The sequence below is a fragment of the Colletes gigas genome, unplaced genomic scaffold (assembly GCF_013123115.1).
Source record: "Colletes gigas isolate AHSC1104 unplaced genomic scaffold, ASM1312311v1 Colletes_gigas_Sc00003, whole genome shotgun sequence".
NCBI lineage: Eukaryota > Metazoa > Arthropoda > Insecta > Hymenoptera > Colletidae > Colletes > Colletes gigas.
In genome coordinates, this window is record NW_025106632.1 from 3,047,765 (window position 1) to 3,067,082 (window position 19,318).

At 39.8% G+C, this 19,318-nt stretch overlaps 1 protein-coding gene across 2 annotated transcripts in view; it reads left to right on the forward strand.

Moving 5' to 3' along the window:
- Positions 1-18,940, forward strand: part of LOC122404700 (tRNA dimethylallyltransferase) — a 107,380-nt gene extending 88,440 nt beyond the window's left edge. For both annotated transcript variants that reach the window (XM_043408897.1, XM_043408896.1), the window contains exons 5-9: positions 4,620-4,735; positions 16,959-17,055; positions 17,917-18,030; positions 18,417-18,605; positions 18,686-18,940. In XM_043408897.1, coding sequence (XP_043264832.1) covers positions 4,620-4,735; positions 16,959-17,055; positions 17,917-18,030; positions 18,417-18,605; positions 18,686-18,802 — 633 coding nt within the window. In that variant the 3' untranslated portion in view covers positions 18,803-18,940. The remainder of the gene's footprint in view (positions 1-4,619; positions 4,736-16,958; positions 17,056-17,916; positions 18,031-18,416; positions 18,606-18,685) is intronic.
- Positions 18,941-19,318: the final 378 nt, after the last annotated feature.

Genomic DNA, 19,318 nt, shown 5'->3' on the forward strand with positions numbered 1-19,318 from the left:
GCACAGTTTGGACGAAGGCTCGTCGGACACTCGACTAGTGGGGAACCTGATGGGCTATGCGATGGTGGGAGAATCCTTTGACTGTTGTGGCTCTCGACGGAGAAGTTCGTCACCCCTTGTGTGCGTGTGTGTGGAAATGCGTGCGAAGGAGAAGTCGACCAGGCGGCGATATTCGAGGAGGTAACACAACGCGACTCTATAAACTCATATTCCATTACCATTCCATTGGTACACGCTTTGTTTTCAAAATAAAAATATTCTAATCTCGGGCACACACAGTGGTGACCATTTCCAGCCGCAACTCGGTTATTAATTCATTTACGATTAAGAAGAACGCCTCAAGAAAATAATTCTAACATCGTCCACACATAACTCCCGAAAATTTCAGTAAAATGTATGGATTACAAAAATATTTATCACATTTTTAACACGTTGACTGCCCAGACCAAACCCATCGAATCCTCCACGAAAACAAAACTTTCTTTCTAGACAATTAGAAACTAGCGTAACCATAATTTGTCATAAAACTTATTTTCAAAGTCTCGTTAAAATTCAAGAGTCATATTTAGATTTATTTTCTTTAACGTTTAATCTTGAAAATGAATCTTTTTAGCTCCTTAGTGAAAAACAATGTCACCCATATGTGGTTTATTAAAATTCCCTGTCGTTAACGCGTTGACTGATCATTCCAGGAGTTGATAGATCAATTAAGGATTATCTAGATCCTCGTCCAAAACTTCCCCCTGATCGAAATCGATAAAGGTGCAATTTACTCCGACTCGTAGGGTTGATCAAGGATCACGATCAAACTGACCATTCCAAACCCCTCTGGTGGTCTGGAAGTTTTCGTAAAAGCGCAACAGCGCTCCCTCTCCTATCGGTTAACCAACCCCCTCGCGTGCAGATCGCCCTATACGATTATCGTCGCATCTTAATCGCCACTAAACATCCCTCGTTATTATTTAATCCTTTTTAAACGCGACGAAAGCTCTGTTTCCCTCTGGAGAACGCCTCGGTTTGGTTACACACGGTAAACGAAACGTGGTTGCGTCGACGTGACGTCGGTGGTCATGTACCGTGTGGTCATCAAACACCGACTACCGTGGATCGTGCGTCATTGACACGGCTGCTGGCCATGAATGAACAGCGAACGCGCTCATGTGTAGCTTGTCGAGCTCGCCCCGGCATTTAAATACGATTTAAAGCGAACGCGGACGAAACGGGTTGTGGAGGTCGCGTTTCAAACGCGAACGAGCGTGAGAACGATTTGCCAAAGTCCAAGAAGCCGATTCGCGCGCTAGATCATCTCGAACCTTTTATTTTTCGTTCGATACCGCAGCCAGTCGAATTCGACGATGTTTTCAAGAGCAAACGAACAACGAATTTCTACGAAACCACTTCGTAAATATAAATTTACGAGCTGTTGTAAGCTGGCGCTCCAACAGATATTATTAAAGATTAGAAATGTGGAAACATTAAAGCAGCAACAAAGTAGAATCGCCTTGGACGACATCTCCTACAAAATTATATTTCAGTTCTTGCAACATCCTATTAACCCCTTGACGTACGATTTAATGTAATTTTTCAAAAGTATACTACTTAATTTTGTTTAAATTTTTTGTTTTACGAATATTTCATGAATGTTCAAATGTGTTGATTTTAGTGTATAAAACTTGATGACGAGTGAATGTCTCATGATTGTGAAACTTAACATCAAGAACTTGTAACGAGTCAGATTCGTCATTGTACGACAAGGGGTTAATACTGTATCAACTACCATAATTGAATGTGACGAGAGTATAGTTCAATATCGATGCACGTTTCGTTTGTGAAATGTGCTCCTTTGGAATCGTTTTCGATACAAAAGAATGAAGATTACTTTTCATTAAAATGATCAATCGTTAAGGTGCAATCTGAAGGCAAATTTTATACTCTGTTCTCAATTTTAAAACTCGGGTCACATTAAATTTTAATTCGTAATACGAGCTAAATAGGAAGTTGTAACCGACCTTGTCTATATAATTCCGAATTTCGCGGTTCGAACCGAAACTTCCGTCTTCCTTACAATTTTCTTTCTGGTGTCCCGACTGTGACTCTATTTAACTTTGAGGCATCTAAAAAATTGCTTAATCGTTTATTTATTTTAGAATATTTTCGAAACGAGTAGCTTGTGCTTATAGAATTTTGGCCAACGATTTATCTTCGACTACGATTCGACGTGCTTCCCCATATATAAACAAATGTTCTCGACCGTCGTAATAAATTAAGTGCCCCTAATGCATTTAGTGCGCGTTTCCAGTCGAACGATATTTGTTTCAAGATTGAATCTATCCGGCGAGCAACGTCTGAATGGTTCGTATTAATCATCGTTGATTTCCTGCAAGTTGAATTTTAAACGTAGCATCGCGTACGTTGTAATCACGGTCGCGTTGTATCATTTCTCAATTTCATAAATACACGTTGGCGAAACGTTATTCCACTCGGCGAATCGAAAACGGTGCCTGAAAGGAGCGAAATCGATCAAGACGTATCATTGGCGTAGGAATATTAATAGTTTTCTCGGTTCTGACAGTTGCATTTATCTGATTAGAGAGGTTGCGCGTACCACGAAATATTAATGACCACGGAACAACGTCGGTGGTCTTTTTAACAGAAACAAAAGCGTTCGAGAGAAAAAAAGAGGAACAAGAGACGAAGAAAATGTCCAAAGTCGTGTGTTTGCTCTCGACAGGACGACGCTAAACATTTCGGTACACATTTTCCACGTTTCGTGTAACCGTTCTGTGAAACCTTCGTCTCGTTACCATCTAACGTGTGCACATATTTAATTTGCTCGTTTTATCGGAATTTCTAATCGCGGCCGCTCGGCCGCGTTTAATAAAAGGAAATCGATGATCGTTTAATCGAGCGTTCGTGGTGTTTTAAAAACGAAATAAAGGAACGTCAGAAATTTATAAATAACTCGTAAAATTTACCACTGGTAAATAGTTGTTCGCTTATGCAAATAATTTGCTTAATTACAGCCGCGGCGATATCGAATCGGTGGATCCGTTCCTTCGTCGATTTTATTTCCTTTTATCGGGCCCGTAATATTCTTAATTGGCGGAGTGACATTTCGTTTAAAGACTCGTTAAATTTAGTTTACACGAAACGAGCGTGCTTTTAACAAAATTACTGCCAAATACGCGCACGTGTTCGTGAAATGTAGACAACAAAGTATAGAACCTGTGAATCTTGTAAAACATTTTTTGTTTCATCTTTCCTTACGATCTCTAAATTACACCGAATCTCGCGATTATTGCACTCTAGAAGCCTCTGGGTGCCAAACAGGAACTGTCGAAGAGTGTCCGACTCGACAAAATGACCAAAATTCATCTGAACGCGATTCGATTAATTCTGTTCGCGTCTGTGATATACGATTCTGTTCACACCGTGCTCGAGCAAATATTCCGACGAATGACACTCTCCTTTTATCTCTTCGTTTGTTCCTAACGCGCACCTGAGTCACGTCAGAGTGGTTTATGGTCTTCGACACGTATGCCTGGCCAGTCAGATTTTGTGTGTGGGCAAATCCAAGGACACGGAACTCTCCTAACGCGTTTTAGCTATTAGCGAATTCCTACCGCAGGTAGGAAGGAGAGAGAGAAAGAGGACAGGATTAATTTCAAAATCTGTCGGAGGCCACCGAAGACGATGGTGTCGTTCTTTCTTTTCTCTAAGGATACGGGTCAGCTTTCGAACTCTTGCGTAACATACGCGGTTCATTGATATCGAGATCCCTCTTGACACAGTGATTATCAAAATCTCTGCATCGCCAAGGGCTGGATCCTCGTTCTTCTCGACAGAATGTACTTCAAAGTAAAATAAAAGAAATTCTTTTAGACAGACATCATCGAGAAAAATATAAAATAGCGTGTGTGTAATTATTAATTTTATTGTGAATGAACTGTGGAGATATTTAGAAGGCAATGAAATCATTTGGGGAGAGAACAGGGCGATTGGTAGAAAGAGAATATTAATTATATTAAAATAGTGTAGACTAATTTGAAACTAAAAGTTTGTTAATGCCTGCGCTTCTACTCACGTATTTCCAATTTAGGCGAGTGCTATTATAGGTACGTGTCTCTTACAGAAATAGCTTCATTACTCCGGAACGTGTCTTCCACATAAGTACTTTACCAAGGTTTTTATTTTACACGTGTAAACGTCGCGCAGTTTTCTCGAACGAGAAAGAGAGCGAAATTGAAATATAGGTAAATAGACTTTTATTTCCGCGAAGGTGTTGATACAAAAAACGCCCAAGTATCCAAATATGTATAATCAGAATGTGAAAGAATTTTTATCGTTCGGAATGATTGTATAATCAAGAATAGTATACTATCGTATGAAAGTTGGATGAAATTACAAAATGACTTAATATTTCGTGGCGTGACGAAGATAAAAAGGTAAATAGGAACGTCGACGGTATAAACAAAAGTTTTACCATCGTGGAATGTAACAAGTGTAAAACGAGCGAGGATAATTCGAAAGCGGCCGATGAGTTAATGTTTCTAAAAAGCCGACGCCCGTTCGTGCAGCCATTAATTAATTCCAACGCCCTTTCTCCGAAATTCTTGCAGAAAGTCCTCGAAGAGCGGCTGGAGAGCAGGGTCGATGCCATGTTGGAGACCGGTCTGGTGCAGGAACTGCTTGACTTTCATCGGAGATACAACGAGCAGCGGATTCAGTCCAACACGTAAGTGCAAGAGTTATGTCAGTAAGTGCTTTATATCACGCGAACCAGTCTGCTGGTTCAAGGATTTATCCTTCGTTTCTCCCCCGTTTTCGTCGTGCCTCGATCCATACTCGTTCTCCGTGCTGTTCGCTTGAAATTTTCCCCGACTCGTCCATCCGTTCGAAGAAAAGCAAATTATTGTGTTTAATGTACACAAAAATCCAAACTAACATCGATACGTGATAATCTTGTTAACGATGCTTCCGTGTCGTAGCATTGGAGGGGGAAAACTTAATCGTGGATATTGCTTTAATGGTCACGTGTCATGATATTAAAAGTGAACCGAGTACATAGATGTATTGCACAGTTATGATTATATAGAATGATCATCTGTAGTTTGCCACAAAAATGGAGACTGGATAGGTGTGTAAAAAAAGGAATTGAGAAGTAAATATTTACTAAACTAAGTGTAAATCAATTACAGCTTCAAAAATATTATAATATTACCCATTTTGTATTCAAAATTTGTAATCTAGAAAACAAAGTTAAAATAATCCAGACCAGTTATCATTCGTATCTTTATATCCAAGAACACCGGAACATTCTCCATTGCAAGTTACAAGCTACTGGACCGTTAAAATCTATAATAATCGATACTAATTTCTCGTATCTAATTATCTGGTCCTAAATAAGGTTTATTCGCTCTATATCACGCAACGGGTGTCTCCCAAATAAAGAGTAACTTACAAGGAAACACGATATGGTTCTAAGGTTGAACGTTGGTGCAAAGAAGCGTCAAAATCGGTGTTCGAAAGTTCGTTTCTTCGCGATTGGGTCGCTCGGTATGTACGCGTTCCCCGAATTTACGCGTCACGTGTGAGCAGCGAACACGTGAACCGCGCGATTCGTAAACACCGCGTCGAGCGAGCCTCTTGTGAATGAAGCTTGCTCGCCTCTCGCCTTACCAGGGATGCCAGAGCCCTGGGTGCACCATGGACACCTCATTCCACCTTCTTACACTATGTCAGAGCACTCCTACATGAGCTCGTGGAGTTCAGAGAGTCGACAAAGACAAACTGACACATGTCCTCTTTTTCGTTTCCCCGAAGCTGCCCGAAGTAATTTCGAACCGTCTCGTGGGAGTCGAGAGAGAAACTCACATTTGTCTTCTTGCTCCTGAACAACTGAAATCCGATCTCACGTCAGTGGTATATGATTTGGAATCTCGACTGTTCAGGCGTTTTTATTTTTCGACCTATGTAGGCTCACATAAGCAAAGTATATATGTATAATAATGGAATAGAAATTTTGTGAAATTATTGGTAGCTTCTGCAGACCTCTGCTGGCTTTTCCTGGTATCTGCTAGCCACTGCTGACAAAAGTAGAGAACTTCTGACAACTTCTGACACCATATAGCGACTGTTACTGGCTACTGCTGATTACTGCTGGCCCCTGTTTGCTTCTGCTTGCCTCTACTGGTCTTTGCCGGGTTCTGCGAGCTTCTACACGCCTCTGCTGGTCTCTGCTGGCCACTTCTGATAAGGTTGGCAACGTATAACGATTACTACTGGCTACTGTTTGTCTCTGTTGGCCTCTGCTGATCACTACTGGCTACTTCTGATATATCTGGCAATGTATAACGATTGCTACTGGCTACTGTTTGTCTGTTGGCCTCTGCTGACCTCTGTTGACGTCACAGACGTGACAGTAGTAATCGTTATATGGTGTCAGATATATCAGAAGTGGTCAGCAGTGGTCAGCATAGGCAAGCAGAGACTAGCAGAGGAATTCAGAGGCAATCAGAGGCAAGCAAAGACCAGCAGAGACTAGCAGAGGCATTCAGAGGCAATCAGAGACCAGCAGAGACCAGCAGAGGCATTCAGAGGCAATCAGAGACCAGCAGAGACATTCAGAGGCAAGCAGAGACCAGCAGAAGCAAGCAGTAGCCAGTAGTAATCGTTATACGTTGTCAGAAGTATCATCAGTGGTCAGCAATGACCTGTAGGAAAATTCAAAAGTACATGTTACTTTATGATAGTCTATACCGCTATCGACGACCAGAATGCTTAAGCTTGTCGAGAAGTAGTTGGTTCCATACAGCAGTAAATGGCGTACCAAGTATAATACATCGAAAAATTGTTAGTTTCATTTAACTTTTTCGTATGATTGCTGTATATACGTTACGAGAAGGCAAAGAAACTTCGAAACTCTGATGTGATCTGGCATAGTGTGAGAAAGTGGAATGAGGTGTCCCCGGTGCACCGGGGGCTCCGTCTGGCATCTCTGCGCCTTACTCGCTTCCGGAAATTGCGAGCGCGTCGACCGGATGCCAGCGAGAAAATAAAGGAAGTAGACAGTCGCGAGGAAAAGTACACGATCGTTGTGGCTTGTTCCCTTGGCGTGCGATTAAAAAAAAAGAAAAATATTCTATTCCACAACCAGATAACAAACAAAAATTCTACGTATTATATTATCCTTTTCTATGAAGCTCCATTCTCTACTTCTTTTGTATCAGCCTTATTTGGATTACGAAATTGTACTTTCTCTCTTACTGTCGCTTATATTTGAACAGCTCTTTATCCAAAGTCTAATAAATAAGTAAAGTAATTTCTTTACGACCATTTTACAGTTTCTCACACCAGGGTACGATAGAAAATTGATGCTTATTTAAATTGATCTATCAGTTTCTCTTCTATTATTATATCTCTATCCTATAATATTTTTTAGTAGTCGAACGGTATCGATTGTAGAGAATTAACTCGTGTTAATTGAATTTTGAAGGATTCACGTGTAACTGTTGGGGATCTGTTGTTTGTAAACGACGATTCCACGTTTTCTGCGTTGCACGTTCTCATCGTGTCATCGAATTCCACGAGAATCGGGTAACCGGGCGTTAAATGTTTCGCACGTATGCAGGGCCGAATGAATGGGGAATGCTCGCGTCGTTGTGTTAGGGATTCTTGTTATTTTTCTTGCGTTGCTTTTGCGTGCGATGATCGACACGCAAAACCGAACACGCCGCGGGGCATCGTTTTTCGAAATTAGCTGAACGCCCAATAATCACGTTCCAAGGGCGTAATATAAAACTGAACGTTGTTACACGCGCGAGACTGGTGCTGTCTTGCGATGTTACAGCGAATTCCTCGCATTCCCTCGGTGTCGTTTCAAGATAAAAATTGTCGGAAACGCGCAACGTGGCAGTGAACTGGACAAACACTGTTCGATGTTGTTAATTCTCACCTGTTTGGGACAAATCAATATTTCTCGATGATCTTTCGATCGAAAAATCGAAGACGCTTATTCGACAGGGTAGGATACTCCCGGTATATAATTTTATTAGCTTCTATTCTGTAAAACAAAAAATAAGCCAATTAGGCTGGCATTTGGCAGAAAAGATTTTTTCTCAATTCTCAATGAATTAATATTGCTAATTCAATACACCGGTTCTGGTAAATTGGTCGTTAAATAATATCGTTTATATGAGAGGAAAAAATTGCTACCTTGCAACTTTAGAATGTTCTCCAATCTTTTAATTATTTAAGTGGTTTCCCAGTCGTTTCGAGCGATGGAAAGCTCTTTTAAATTCACGGATTCCAAGCGTACAGCCACGGGGGGCTACCCGTTCGACGGTACGGTGTATGCTTTTAGCTTGCAACGCAGCAGCGTGTCAGTTGGCTAGACTTCGATAAGACGGTAATGCTACGAGTATGGATACACCTTTACAGGAAACGCGTATCGCGATAAGGCCCCGAGTATCGATTTGATTAAACGCGGTACGTTACGTCGCCGGCATTTGCGTTTGGTAAAAAGTGCAACGATAAACGGTTCGAGAACTGGGTCTGTTGTTTTTGCTATCTGCGCGTTACCGATTTCCTGTTTCGCGCCCAGGTTCGAAAATATTGCAATTTCACTCGCTAAACGTAGGAACTTTTTAGCTGTTGAATCTTTCGTTGGAGCATCTGTGTAGCGTAACGCGATTTATTGGACGTTTCAGGGTGAAAATAATTCGTGAACCTTGTCTTGAGATATCTTTATCGATGGTAAAGAAGGCGATCTTGACAGGACGCGAAAAAGAAAAATTTTACCCGTCGAATTGGGTCCCCCAAAGTGAAAATCTAATGGCTCGAAGGGACTAGGAATGTTCTCTTTGTACGAAGGAAACGAGGCGGAGCAGCATCGTGCACGAACCATAAATTCCGTCCGATATCCAGAGGAAAAATTCGCACAGTAGTTCTCGAAGCTCGTTCCGTAAAAAATCAAGATAAACAGTCCTACTTAGTCGAGCCGGAATAAAGCACGGTCCCAAAAGACCGTTTCCTACGATTCCTCGTCGCGCGTTAACGGAAAACTGTTGTTGGCGGCTGGACTGCAAGCTCGCGTGTGGATTATCTTCTGACCAAACACGTTCATTATGATAATTTATTATCCCGTTTCCAGCGGATCCCGCCTGCTCGGTAAATAAAAGGAAACGCAGGAAAGCGGGGTTCTCAGCGTGTTGTCTCGGGGAACGATTCGCGAAACGTTCTGCTTAAAATTAATCTGCCCGTTGAAGCCTTTGTGCACGTTGCAGATGATATGGATAAAGCGTACGTCCTGTGTTACCCACATTCTGGATCGAGAATCGCCCCCTCGTCCGCTTATCTCCGGAGTCGAAGAATTTCAACTCTCGAAACCATTTTATTTTTACGCGTTCGTCTAACTCAGCTTCTCTGTAATTCATCTTCGATCGTGCATAATGGAGATAACGATGATAGAAACGGTAACAATTGAGACTGAATATTCTACAGTGAAATATTGTTGTTTATACTACAATTTCTATAGAAACATTAGTGCACAAGTTTTTTTTTTTTTTAATTTTGAAATAGAAATTCTGTTTCAAGACTGTTCTCTTTTTTGGGGAGGGGTTGCAGTCGATTTTTCTTGTCCTATCGGTCGATAATATCCCCGAATTTCCCGTGGTTCGATCGGCGCTTAATATCGACGCTGACAATTATCGTTAATTATTGTTGCTCGCATATGCGTGCACAGTGCGCGCTGAACTGCATCGCACCGCTGCACCAGCGGCTATGCAAATTACACCGCCAGGCCAATTTGCAGTCGGCTTCGCCACGGCACGTGCAATGCGTGGTACGCAACGTGGAACAGCCCGAGAGAGGAGGTTCCAACTGAATTACTTTGGCGTCTAAGAAGTTCATGGGAACGAGAGTAGATGAACAAGTGTGCCGCCTAAGCGAGCGTTATTGTCTTTCAGAACTTCGACTGATGACTACGGACACAACGAAGTAAATTAAAACGTTCTATGTATACACAGACGAGCGTGATTAATATTACACTCAATTTATTTTACGTTTAAGTGTATTTAGCAATTTTTAAAGTTACTACTTTAACCCCTTACCGTGCAATGATTAGTCTAACTCGTGACAAGTTCTTCGTGTCAAGTTTTACATATTTTAACATTCGCGAGATATTCGTAAAACTAAATAAAATTAAATAGTATACGTTTGAAAAATTACATTAAATCGTACGTTAAGGGGTTAGTGTTCACAACCCTATCTTCAGCATAGAAATTTATTTACAAAAGATCACTGTACGAGAGACAATAATTTTCGCCGGTTTAATAAGAGAATGAAACACGTACGTATAAAGTTACACGCGTTAGATTTTGAAAGAGAATCTCGCGAATCGAAGCTTTGCACCGTTAATAGGAATAAGCGTCGGACAAAGAGTGTTTTGCACTAATTATACCTCTTAGAATTATTCACCCTTTTTCTTGCGTCTGGTACAGACTTCCCTCGTTTTACTTCTGCTCCGCGTATCTCGATACTCGCGCGTTTCTGCAACTAATATGTCTCGTATTATGCAAATGATCCTGCTCGGTTGCTCTGGCTGCTCGACTTTTGCCGGATGTGACGTCACACCCGGGAACATCAGTGTTACAGAAGGCAGGTGTGAATAATATAATATGCCAATACGAGAGTAATACAAGTTCATTATACGGAACCTGTACGACGGTATCGAGCAACCAGAATTAATATTTACTGGTGTACAATGACGTTGTCTCGAGTAACAGAAGTTTCGTAAAAAAGTATTATTTTGTGAAACAATGTTTATTTTTAATTATTACGTACTGTACGTGTGACTGGCTGGCGAACTCACGTATACGTGAGAGCGGCCGTCAAAGTATTAAAATAATGTTGAAAGTATCCAAATACCAAATTATTGAATATGAATATACACACATCGTTGGTTATTTATTAACAATAATATCTATCGAATCATCCAAACTTTTACCCGTCATTTGATACTACGAAGAATAATTTCCAATAAATTGTCATTTCGCGAGGAAAGATTTTTCCAACGATATGTCTGCGTTCCACGAATAATTAATTAACAATTTATTACGTCCGTGGTTTTTCGTTAAGCTCGGGGAAAAAATTGGCGCGTCAGAATACCGTCGAGTTTCTCGTGAATCCGATCCGTTCGGTTATTCCTCAATGCCACGTAACTCGTATTTATATGTAAATTAAGTACCTTTCGCTCATTATAAATACCTTCGTTAATTACGCTACTCTTGCTAATCGGGATAAGATATTGATAACGGCTGACACGTAAAGACGAAGGCGTACGATGCATTCGGAATTTCGATGATGAATCGCGTCTCCTTCGCCTTGGAAAAACCGGAAATTAACCGGCTCGACGGCGGCGTTTCATTTCTTTTTTTTGCAACGATCTTTACGAAATTTATCGCTGTTAAATTTAACGAGTCGATGAATTTCATCAGCTTCCAGGGTTTTTGTTAATTTAACGAAATCACGTTCCCTATGGAAATTTTCGCATACAGGGTGATTTCTTTCGATTCGAGCGGAGCGCTTCGATCCTTATTTTCTTTGTTGCGCGAAAAGCTTGCTTTCCGTCGCCGGTAATAATTGTTTCAGCTCGCGAACGCGACAAGGTATTAATAGTCTCTTTTAAATTGACAACGAGTTATGGATCGTCGCAATTATGTATGCATACCCGGAGACCTAACGTAGCGTTGTAGCGTTGTGGCGTTACGTAAAATGTAACAGAGTAGAAGAATTACATTCGCGGGCGCGATCGTGCGAAACGACGCGTGCAAAATTTCATTGCTCGATACGCGAAAAGTTTATCGAGCAGATCTGTCGCTATCGATCGATAAACGATTTTCACTCGATCGTAAAAAGATTCGAGAGAAAAGTTTCGGCCGTCACGTGCACCACGCGTGCTATCGATTATAATTTTATTATCGCAATCGCGTAACGTAACGCTTAGATCCCATCTTGCTTTCTACCTGTGAATAGAACATTTAAACGTACGAACTGTACATAAATATTCCGCCATTTTTATCACCATCTTTTATTTTACATAAATTTATGTCGACAAATTAATTCGAGTAATACGTTTCGAATTTATCCGTGATACGAACCAAGCCAAGTAATATCTTACTCTATTGATCCTTCTGATTATGCGACATGTTTGTAGTATTGCGACCTTCTGTTTGTATGCGTGCGTATTAGGGCGGTTCTTATCTTTTGACCTCGGATTTTTTTCAGTCTCAGCCAAAATGGCAAAAGAAATAAATAAAATAATTCTCGGTACTCCAAATAATATAGTTATAATTATTTTATTTCTTTTTATTTATACGTATAATACAAAGTACACATACATATTTACTATAGTATTTAAAGCGCAAGAATTATTTTTCTTCGAAATAAAAAGAGAAAAATATCGACCATCTATAATTAAAGAACAGTTTAATTTAAGTGTATATTACAATTTCAAGATTTTAACCTGATTCTATGCGTTCGTTTCATATTTATGCTTTCTGTTACGCGAACGAGCTCGCGAATGATTTCAATAGCGCATTCATCGATCATTTAAAATCGTATTTGACGGAAAGATGCGTCTGATCACCGTTCCTGTCCTTTGACGGATATAAACTGGCAGATTTCTGTTTCGCGTAATGCCATAAACTTCAACGATTAACCGATTCACTCGTAGTTGGCCCGATAACTGGACATCCACGCGATAAAGAAGCAGCAATAATACGCGACTAACGCGCTAGCACGGGGACTGGCCTGGCAACAGCTGGTAAAAATATTTTAGAGCAGTTATGCATTCGTGATAATAATTTCTGTCGCTGTCGTTATCTTAATTACCGGTGCAAACTACTACGAACGCCACTGTCGCTATTATTATTATCGTTACACGTATCGCTGGTACCCCTCGGTGTTATCACTGTTCTTGCTGGAATGTTGGCGCATTTCTGATTAATACCGATCGTATCAGGGAATTGACGTTTTGATTGGCGCCTGTTAGTCACCATTCTCTCGATAATTACGCGAAACGATCGGACGATAACCGTGTCGTTGGTTGGATAACAGTGAATATTGTTACAACGCGAGCGACGTTCCAAAGAAAACCAGGTAAATTATGGGGTAAATAAATCAAAACAAATTTAATGATAACGTCTAAGGTTCAGACTAGTGCATATATTACGAGATTTGCAATATTATATCGATCGAAACATGTCGATAGGGGACCACTCAATTTGTATCGAAAGACATAGATTTCAGGATATTATTCTTCAAAGGGAAACACTGGAAATTTGGATGAGGAAAATTATGAATTTTGTCTCAAACCTCTGTATCTATTCTCGAACGATCACTACGATATTTCAGGCACTTTAATCAGCAAAACATTTATTAAAAAAATGTTTATCCATACGAAATGTATATTCTCGTCAACGCTACCGTAATTTTCTAGTCCCATGGCGGACTTTTCTGGTTCCAATTATCCCCTGAATTTCTAAACTAGACCAATGTTGTCATTGCTCGATGGTTAATGGGTTAAGTAAACCCCATTAACTTGGAGTTTCACCCCAATATTTAAATGCACTATTCTCGAAGGATCGAAGATTAAAAAAATGAAAGAAACGAATCGATTTTTAAGGCGTTAGCCCCTTGTATTGTGTGCGAGATAAGGCGTTGAATTCTTTGGTGAGTCGCGTTCCTTGAAAGCGAGTTGCATGGCGCTTCGTACGCACACACGTGTCACGTACACACACGCACGCACACACGGAGAGCCGCCACGTGGATCTAATTTCTAGTTACAGGTACATATTTGGCATTGACACGTGTGCGAACAAGTGAGCCGTGCCCGCGTTAGCGACGCAGACTTTTCTCGCCACGTAAGCTGCCGCCGTCTCGACCTCGCCTAGCTCGCTATCACTATCCAAGCCCTGATAAGATGGCGAGCCTGCAAAATGCAGTTCTCCTTTCGTAACAGAGATACGATCGCCACTCGAGAACTAGAACCGAGGACGCAAACGTGCTCGCGCGACGCTTCGCCGCCGTTTAAAGACGATAGGACGTACGCCACCCTCTTTTGCCTCTGCTTTTTACGCGAGCCACGGCAATAATAACAGTAACACCGGCCCATACTACGCTTAGAAAACGTAGAAAAGTGCGCGTAGGAGCTGTCTCTAATTGTTAGCCGCGAGAGAATCCGGATTTTCTTCTTTCACGATGTTGTTTTTTAGCAGTAACGAAGAAATTGAAGAATTCATTTTACTGGAGCATTATTTGTCGGTGACGGGACAATTTTAACCCTTGAGTGAACTCTCAATCTCGACTGAATTTTTAACAAATTGGTAAATGGAAATTAACTTTGAAGTATTTTAAAAATAATGAATTAATGGAGGATTACTTAAATTTTCAAATAACTATATTGACACATATTAAACAATTGTTAGTTTAAACTGGTGGAGGGCCACAGTGGCTCCAATAATCCACTTAAGGGTTAATAATGGATTCTTGAAGTCAAGCAATCTACGATTTGTAAAACCTTTTTTTTTAATTTGTTTTATAAGTAATTTTCAAGATGAATTATTACGTTTATATCTGATGTACGAACCATAAGAGATCCTCTAACTATTCCAAAACAGCCCCCAGAGAAATGGATAAAATTCACAAATGGGAATATTACACCTGCAAAGCGTATTATTTAATTGGATGGCAACCATGAATCTGGAATGGAAAAAATGAGTTGCACACTATTGTTGGGTTTTGTGTTTAAGAGGGTGACGATGGAGAAGGTCCACGAATTGGATCATGAAATTCTGCTAAACTAAATTACCTCGAAACGAGGGGTGCGTAAGAAATGGCGTTTGTCAGGATTTACCAGTGTTTGTCGAGGCAAAAAATTGTCTCGAGATTACTCGTCGAGGTTGATCGTCTACTTTTACACCGTGGCAATCTCGCTTTTTTTTTTTGACGAGGGACAAAGAACGTGTCTACAGGTTGCGCTTTCTGTTTCCGAAACGCAACATTGTGGTAATGCGACGAGACCAGAGACGAAGCAGCAGGTAAACGGGTAGCTGCTCGGTGACCTTAATTGGCCACTGTTTTCTGTCTCGAGTATGGAAAGGTTCACTCTCGATAAACCAACCCACGTGTTCAATAAATATATACACCTAGGAAAGTACGAAAAATTCATTTAAACCTTATCTTTTTTTCTCTAACATTTTGCTGGAGTTCTGCACAAAAATCGTTAAGTATACGTGTACTTAACTAGCTACATGAAAATTAAGATTATAAGGCATACATTTTTACAGGGTTAGGGAACAACTTTTCGAACATTCTCGGAATTCCTAAATATACTTCATCAAAATACGCGTCGTTTGCATTTTTAAAAATTAAAATCGTCCAATCCGTTCAGGAGTTATGAATTTTTAAACATACGCATGAAATTTCAGGGGAATCGGAATGTCAGGGTCAGACATTGTATTTTCGGTAAAGAATTTTTTTCTCGAAACTGCGTAGGATTTCGGGGGTATGTCTATCGACCAAAAATGATTGTAATTGACCTCTGCGATCTAATATAATTTTTCCAGAACGATTTGAAATTTTTCAATGTCACCGAAAAATTTGTCTACCTTTCTGAATTTTTTTCTCGAAAATACGTAGGATTTCGAAGGTATGTGTATTCACCTAAAATGAGTGTAATTGACCCCCACAGCCGACAATAACTTTTTTAGCATGATTTGAAACTTTTCAATTTCGTCGAAAAATTTAGGCACCTACTCAAATTTTTTTCTCGAAACTGCGTAGGATTTCGGGGGTATGTCTATTGACCAAAAATGATTGTAATTGACCCCTGCAATCGAATATAATTTTTCCAGAACGATTTGAAATTTTTCAATGTCACCGAAAAATTTGTCTACCTTCTTGAATTTTTTTCTCGAAAATGCGTAGGATTTTGAAGGTATGTGTATTCACCTAAAATGATTGTAATTGACCCCCACAGCCGACAATAATTTTTTTAGGATGATTTGAAATTTTTCCATTTTGCCGAAAAATTTAGGCACCTACTAGAATTTTTTTCTCGAAACTGCGTAGGATTTCGGGGGTATGTCTATCGACCAAAAATGATTGTAATTGAACCCTGCAACCGAATATAATTTTTCCAGAATGATTTGAAACTTTTCAATTTCGCCGCAAAATTTAGGCACCTACACCCTGTCGATTTTTCTTAAAAATTCGTTTATGATTTATAGTAATTTTGTTTGACACCCTAGAGAAAAGTTGTCTAATTCTTTTTTGTGGATACCCATGAGCCCTACTTCAGAAAAAAGTTTCATCTAAATATATTTACTATTGTAGGAGTTATGGCTGTTTGAATGTTGGACCATTTTTATGTGGCTTTTCTCACTTTACGGTGTCAAGCAACAACTTTTCCATTATTGTTAGAATTTCTACATATTCTGCACTAAAATACGCGCCGTTTGCCTTTTGAAATATGAAAATCCTCCAATCCGTTCGGGAGTTATGATTTTTTAAAGGCATGCTTGAAATTTCAAGGAATTCTGGCCAGAAATTATTTTTTCGGTAAGGATTTTTTTTCTCAATAGTGCGTAGAATTTCGGTGGTATGTCTGTTCACCAAAAACGATAATTTACCCCCTCAACCAAAAATAATATCGATTCCATTGCTTTTATGGAACCTTGTCGAAGATCGGTTAGCAAAGTTCAGTAATAAATTGTCCTTTTCTGATTGGTTTTCTATTAGACGTGGATGGTCCGGTTGACGGCAATCGGGATGATTCAAAGAGCGTTGCGTTGCAGAAGAAATAGGTGGAAGAAAGGTGAAATTGAATGGGCAGTCGGGGGAGTGGGGTGGATCCAGGAGGAACAGCGTACATGATTTTGTAAATGTTTGTGTTCCAGGCCACCCGATTACACGAAAGGCATCTTTCAGACCATCGGCTTCAAGGAGTTTCACGCTTACCTCGTGCTGCCCGAGGAGGAGAAGCAAGAGAAAAAGGTAAGCAGAAGCGGCGAACTGCAACGTCGTCACGTTCGCTGCAGCTGCGCGTGATGCAGCGCGATTATCGTCGCTGGAACCGATCTCGTTGTCCATGAAACGTTTTATACGCGAATGAAGTCGAATCGGGGGAGCTTTAAAGGGATCGATCATTTTCATCGGGCCTTGCGGTTCGTACAGTCGCGACCTAGGCGTGCGGTTTCTCCTCCGTTCCCTCGGTTCTTTCTGCTTCCTCTTCCGACAGCCATTTTGGCACGGTTCGCTTCGCAAGCGCGAGGAATTATTTTTAATCGTTCGGGGAGAATAGCCCGAGAATCTATGTAAAATTTGCCTGCGAAATTCCTTGTATCTTTCAGTTTTTTATTTTTATTGAAACGAGATGAAGATTGTTATGTCATATATGTCATTGAGGATTATTTAATTTGCTTCCCTTTGTGACCCTTGAAAGAATTTAAAAGCTCGGGCACTATGATTTTTAACAGTGTAACTCTTTCCATTAATTATCGAGGAATTTAAAGTGTTAAAGTGTTTTCGCTATCGTAACTTCAATTAGAAAAGTAAAGTGTTAATTATATGTTCGAAACGTTACAAATTAGTTTCAAGTTAACTTGTTAGAAAATTGCGTAATGGTGACAGGGTTATTTATGAGTATTTAAATAATCTGTTTCGAGTTAACGATGGCTTAATCTATACGAACAGTGTGTTTAATTTGAAGTGTACAGTACTTCCCGTGTAATTGAACGCTCCTCGAGTCCACTCTGTTCAGTTACGCGGGGAATCGATCTTTTTCTCCGCGAACAAAAATATTGTACAAGTAGAAGAAGTATGTAATGTTATTTATATGTATGTTTTTATTTACAGGGCCAGAAATTACTCCAACAAGGCATCGACGACTTGAAACTCGTCACGAAGAGATACGCGAAGAAACAACGAAAATGGATCATGAATCGTATGATTCGACGCAACGATAGACAGGTACAAAATCCATTCGAGGAAGTATTTCCTAATCCTTCGTTTTTTCTAGTTATTAATTTCCACTATATAGAATGTTTGATTTAGTTTAACCACTTTAATTTTGGCGGGAAAACTGTGCTAGGCAGTAGAGATTTTTTTTATTTTAAGTTATTTCGACGTCACTATGGCACGTAAGGTTGAGTTGTTTTTCTTGTCGGCTACGATATGGTAAAAACAATGTCAGTGAAAAAACAACCTCGAGGAAAGAGTTATTAATTACAACAGCACGTTCGTAGCGCTGGTATTAATGTGGTTGAGATAAACTAAACAGTCTACGTATTTAATTATGAGCATCGAGGTGAAATGTTAATTATATTGGATATTAATTTTATGTATCATAATTACAGGTGCCACCGATGTATACGTTGGACTGTACCAAATTGGATGAATGGAATAGCTGCGTGTACGAACCAGCCGTGAAAATAATAGACGCCATATTGAGAGGCGAAAAACCATCACAGATACCGATCAACGAGGAGTCTGTCAACTCCAAAAAAGTTAGCGACGCCAGCAACGAAGAAAGTCATTATTGCGACGTATGTTTCCACACCGAATGCTTCTAACAACTCTTTAAATTCTTTTGGGATCTTAAACGAACCGCATTTATTTTTTACAGATCTGCGATAGGACTTTCATTGGAGTTCAGTGGGACATACATTTGACAAGTATAAAGCATATGAAAGTTCTAAAGAGAAAAAAGAGATTAGAGCAACAAAAAATGACGCAGAACTAACGGAGACTGGTATAACCATCGATCTCTTTGATTATATTATATAAAATACGTCTAACAATCATTATTTTTTGTGCATATATTTTACTATATATTAGAAACATTGTACATATTTGGTATTTTAAATACATATCGTTCTCCATCCCCCATTTTCCTCGTAAAGGAAGACCCTTTTACCTGGATGATCTATTGATAGATTAGAAATTAAGAATCTGCGGTCTTTCGATGTAGTCGTTGTGGGTTCTTCGCATATTCTGTTTATTTTTAATTATGTAAGGTATTTTAGAAAGTGGGTCCAAGATTTTAGGGTCTTTTGGTAAGAAATGAGTAATCAACCTTCTAAATAGGGGTAATACAAATTTCCTTGCACATATAGGCAAACTAGATAATCAAACACGATATAAACGTATTAAAAATAGAAAATCCAAAATTAGTGGAAATTAAAAACTCCCGAGATTTCGATCTCAGCGCCGAGAAAAATCTTGAGTAAATTTTTTTACAAAAATTACTTGGTAGATC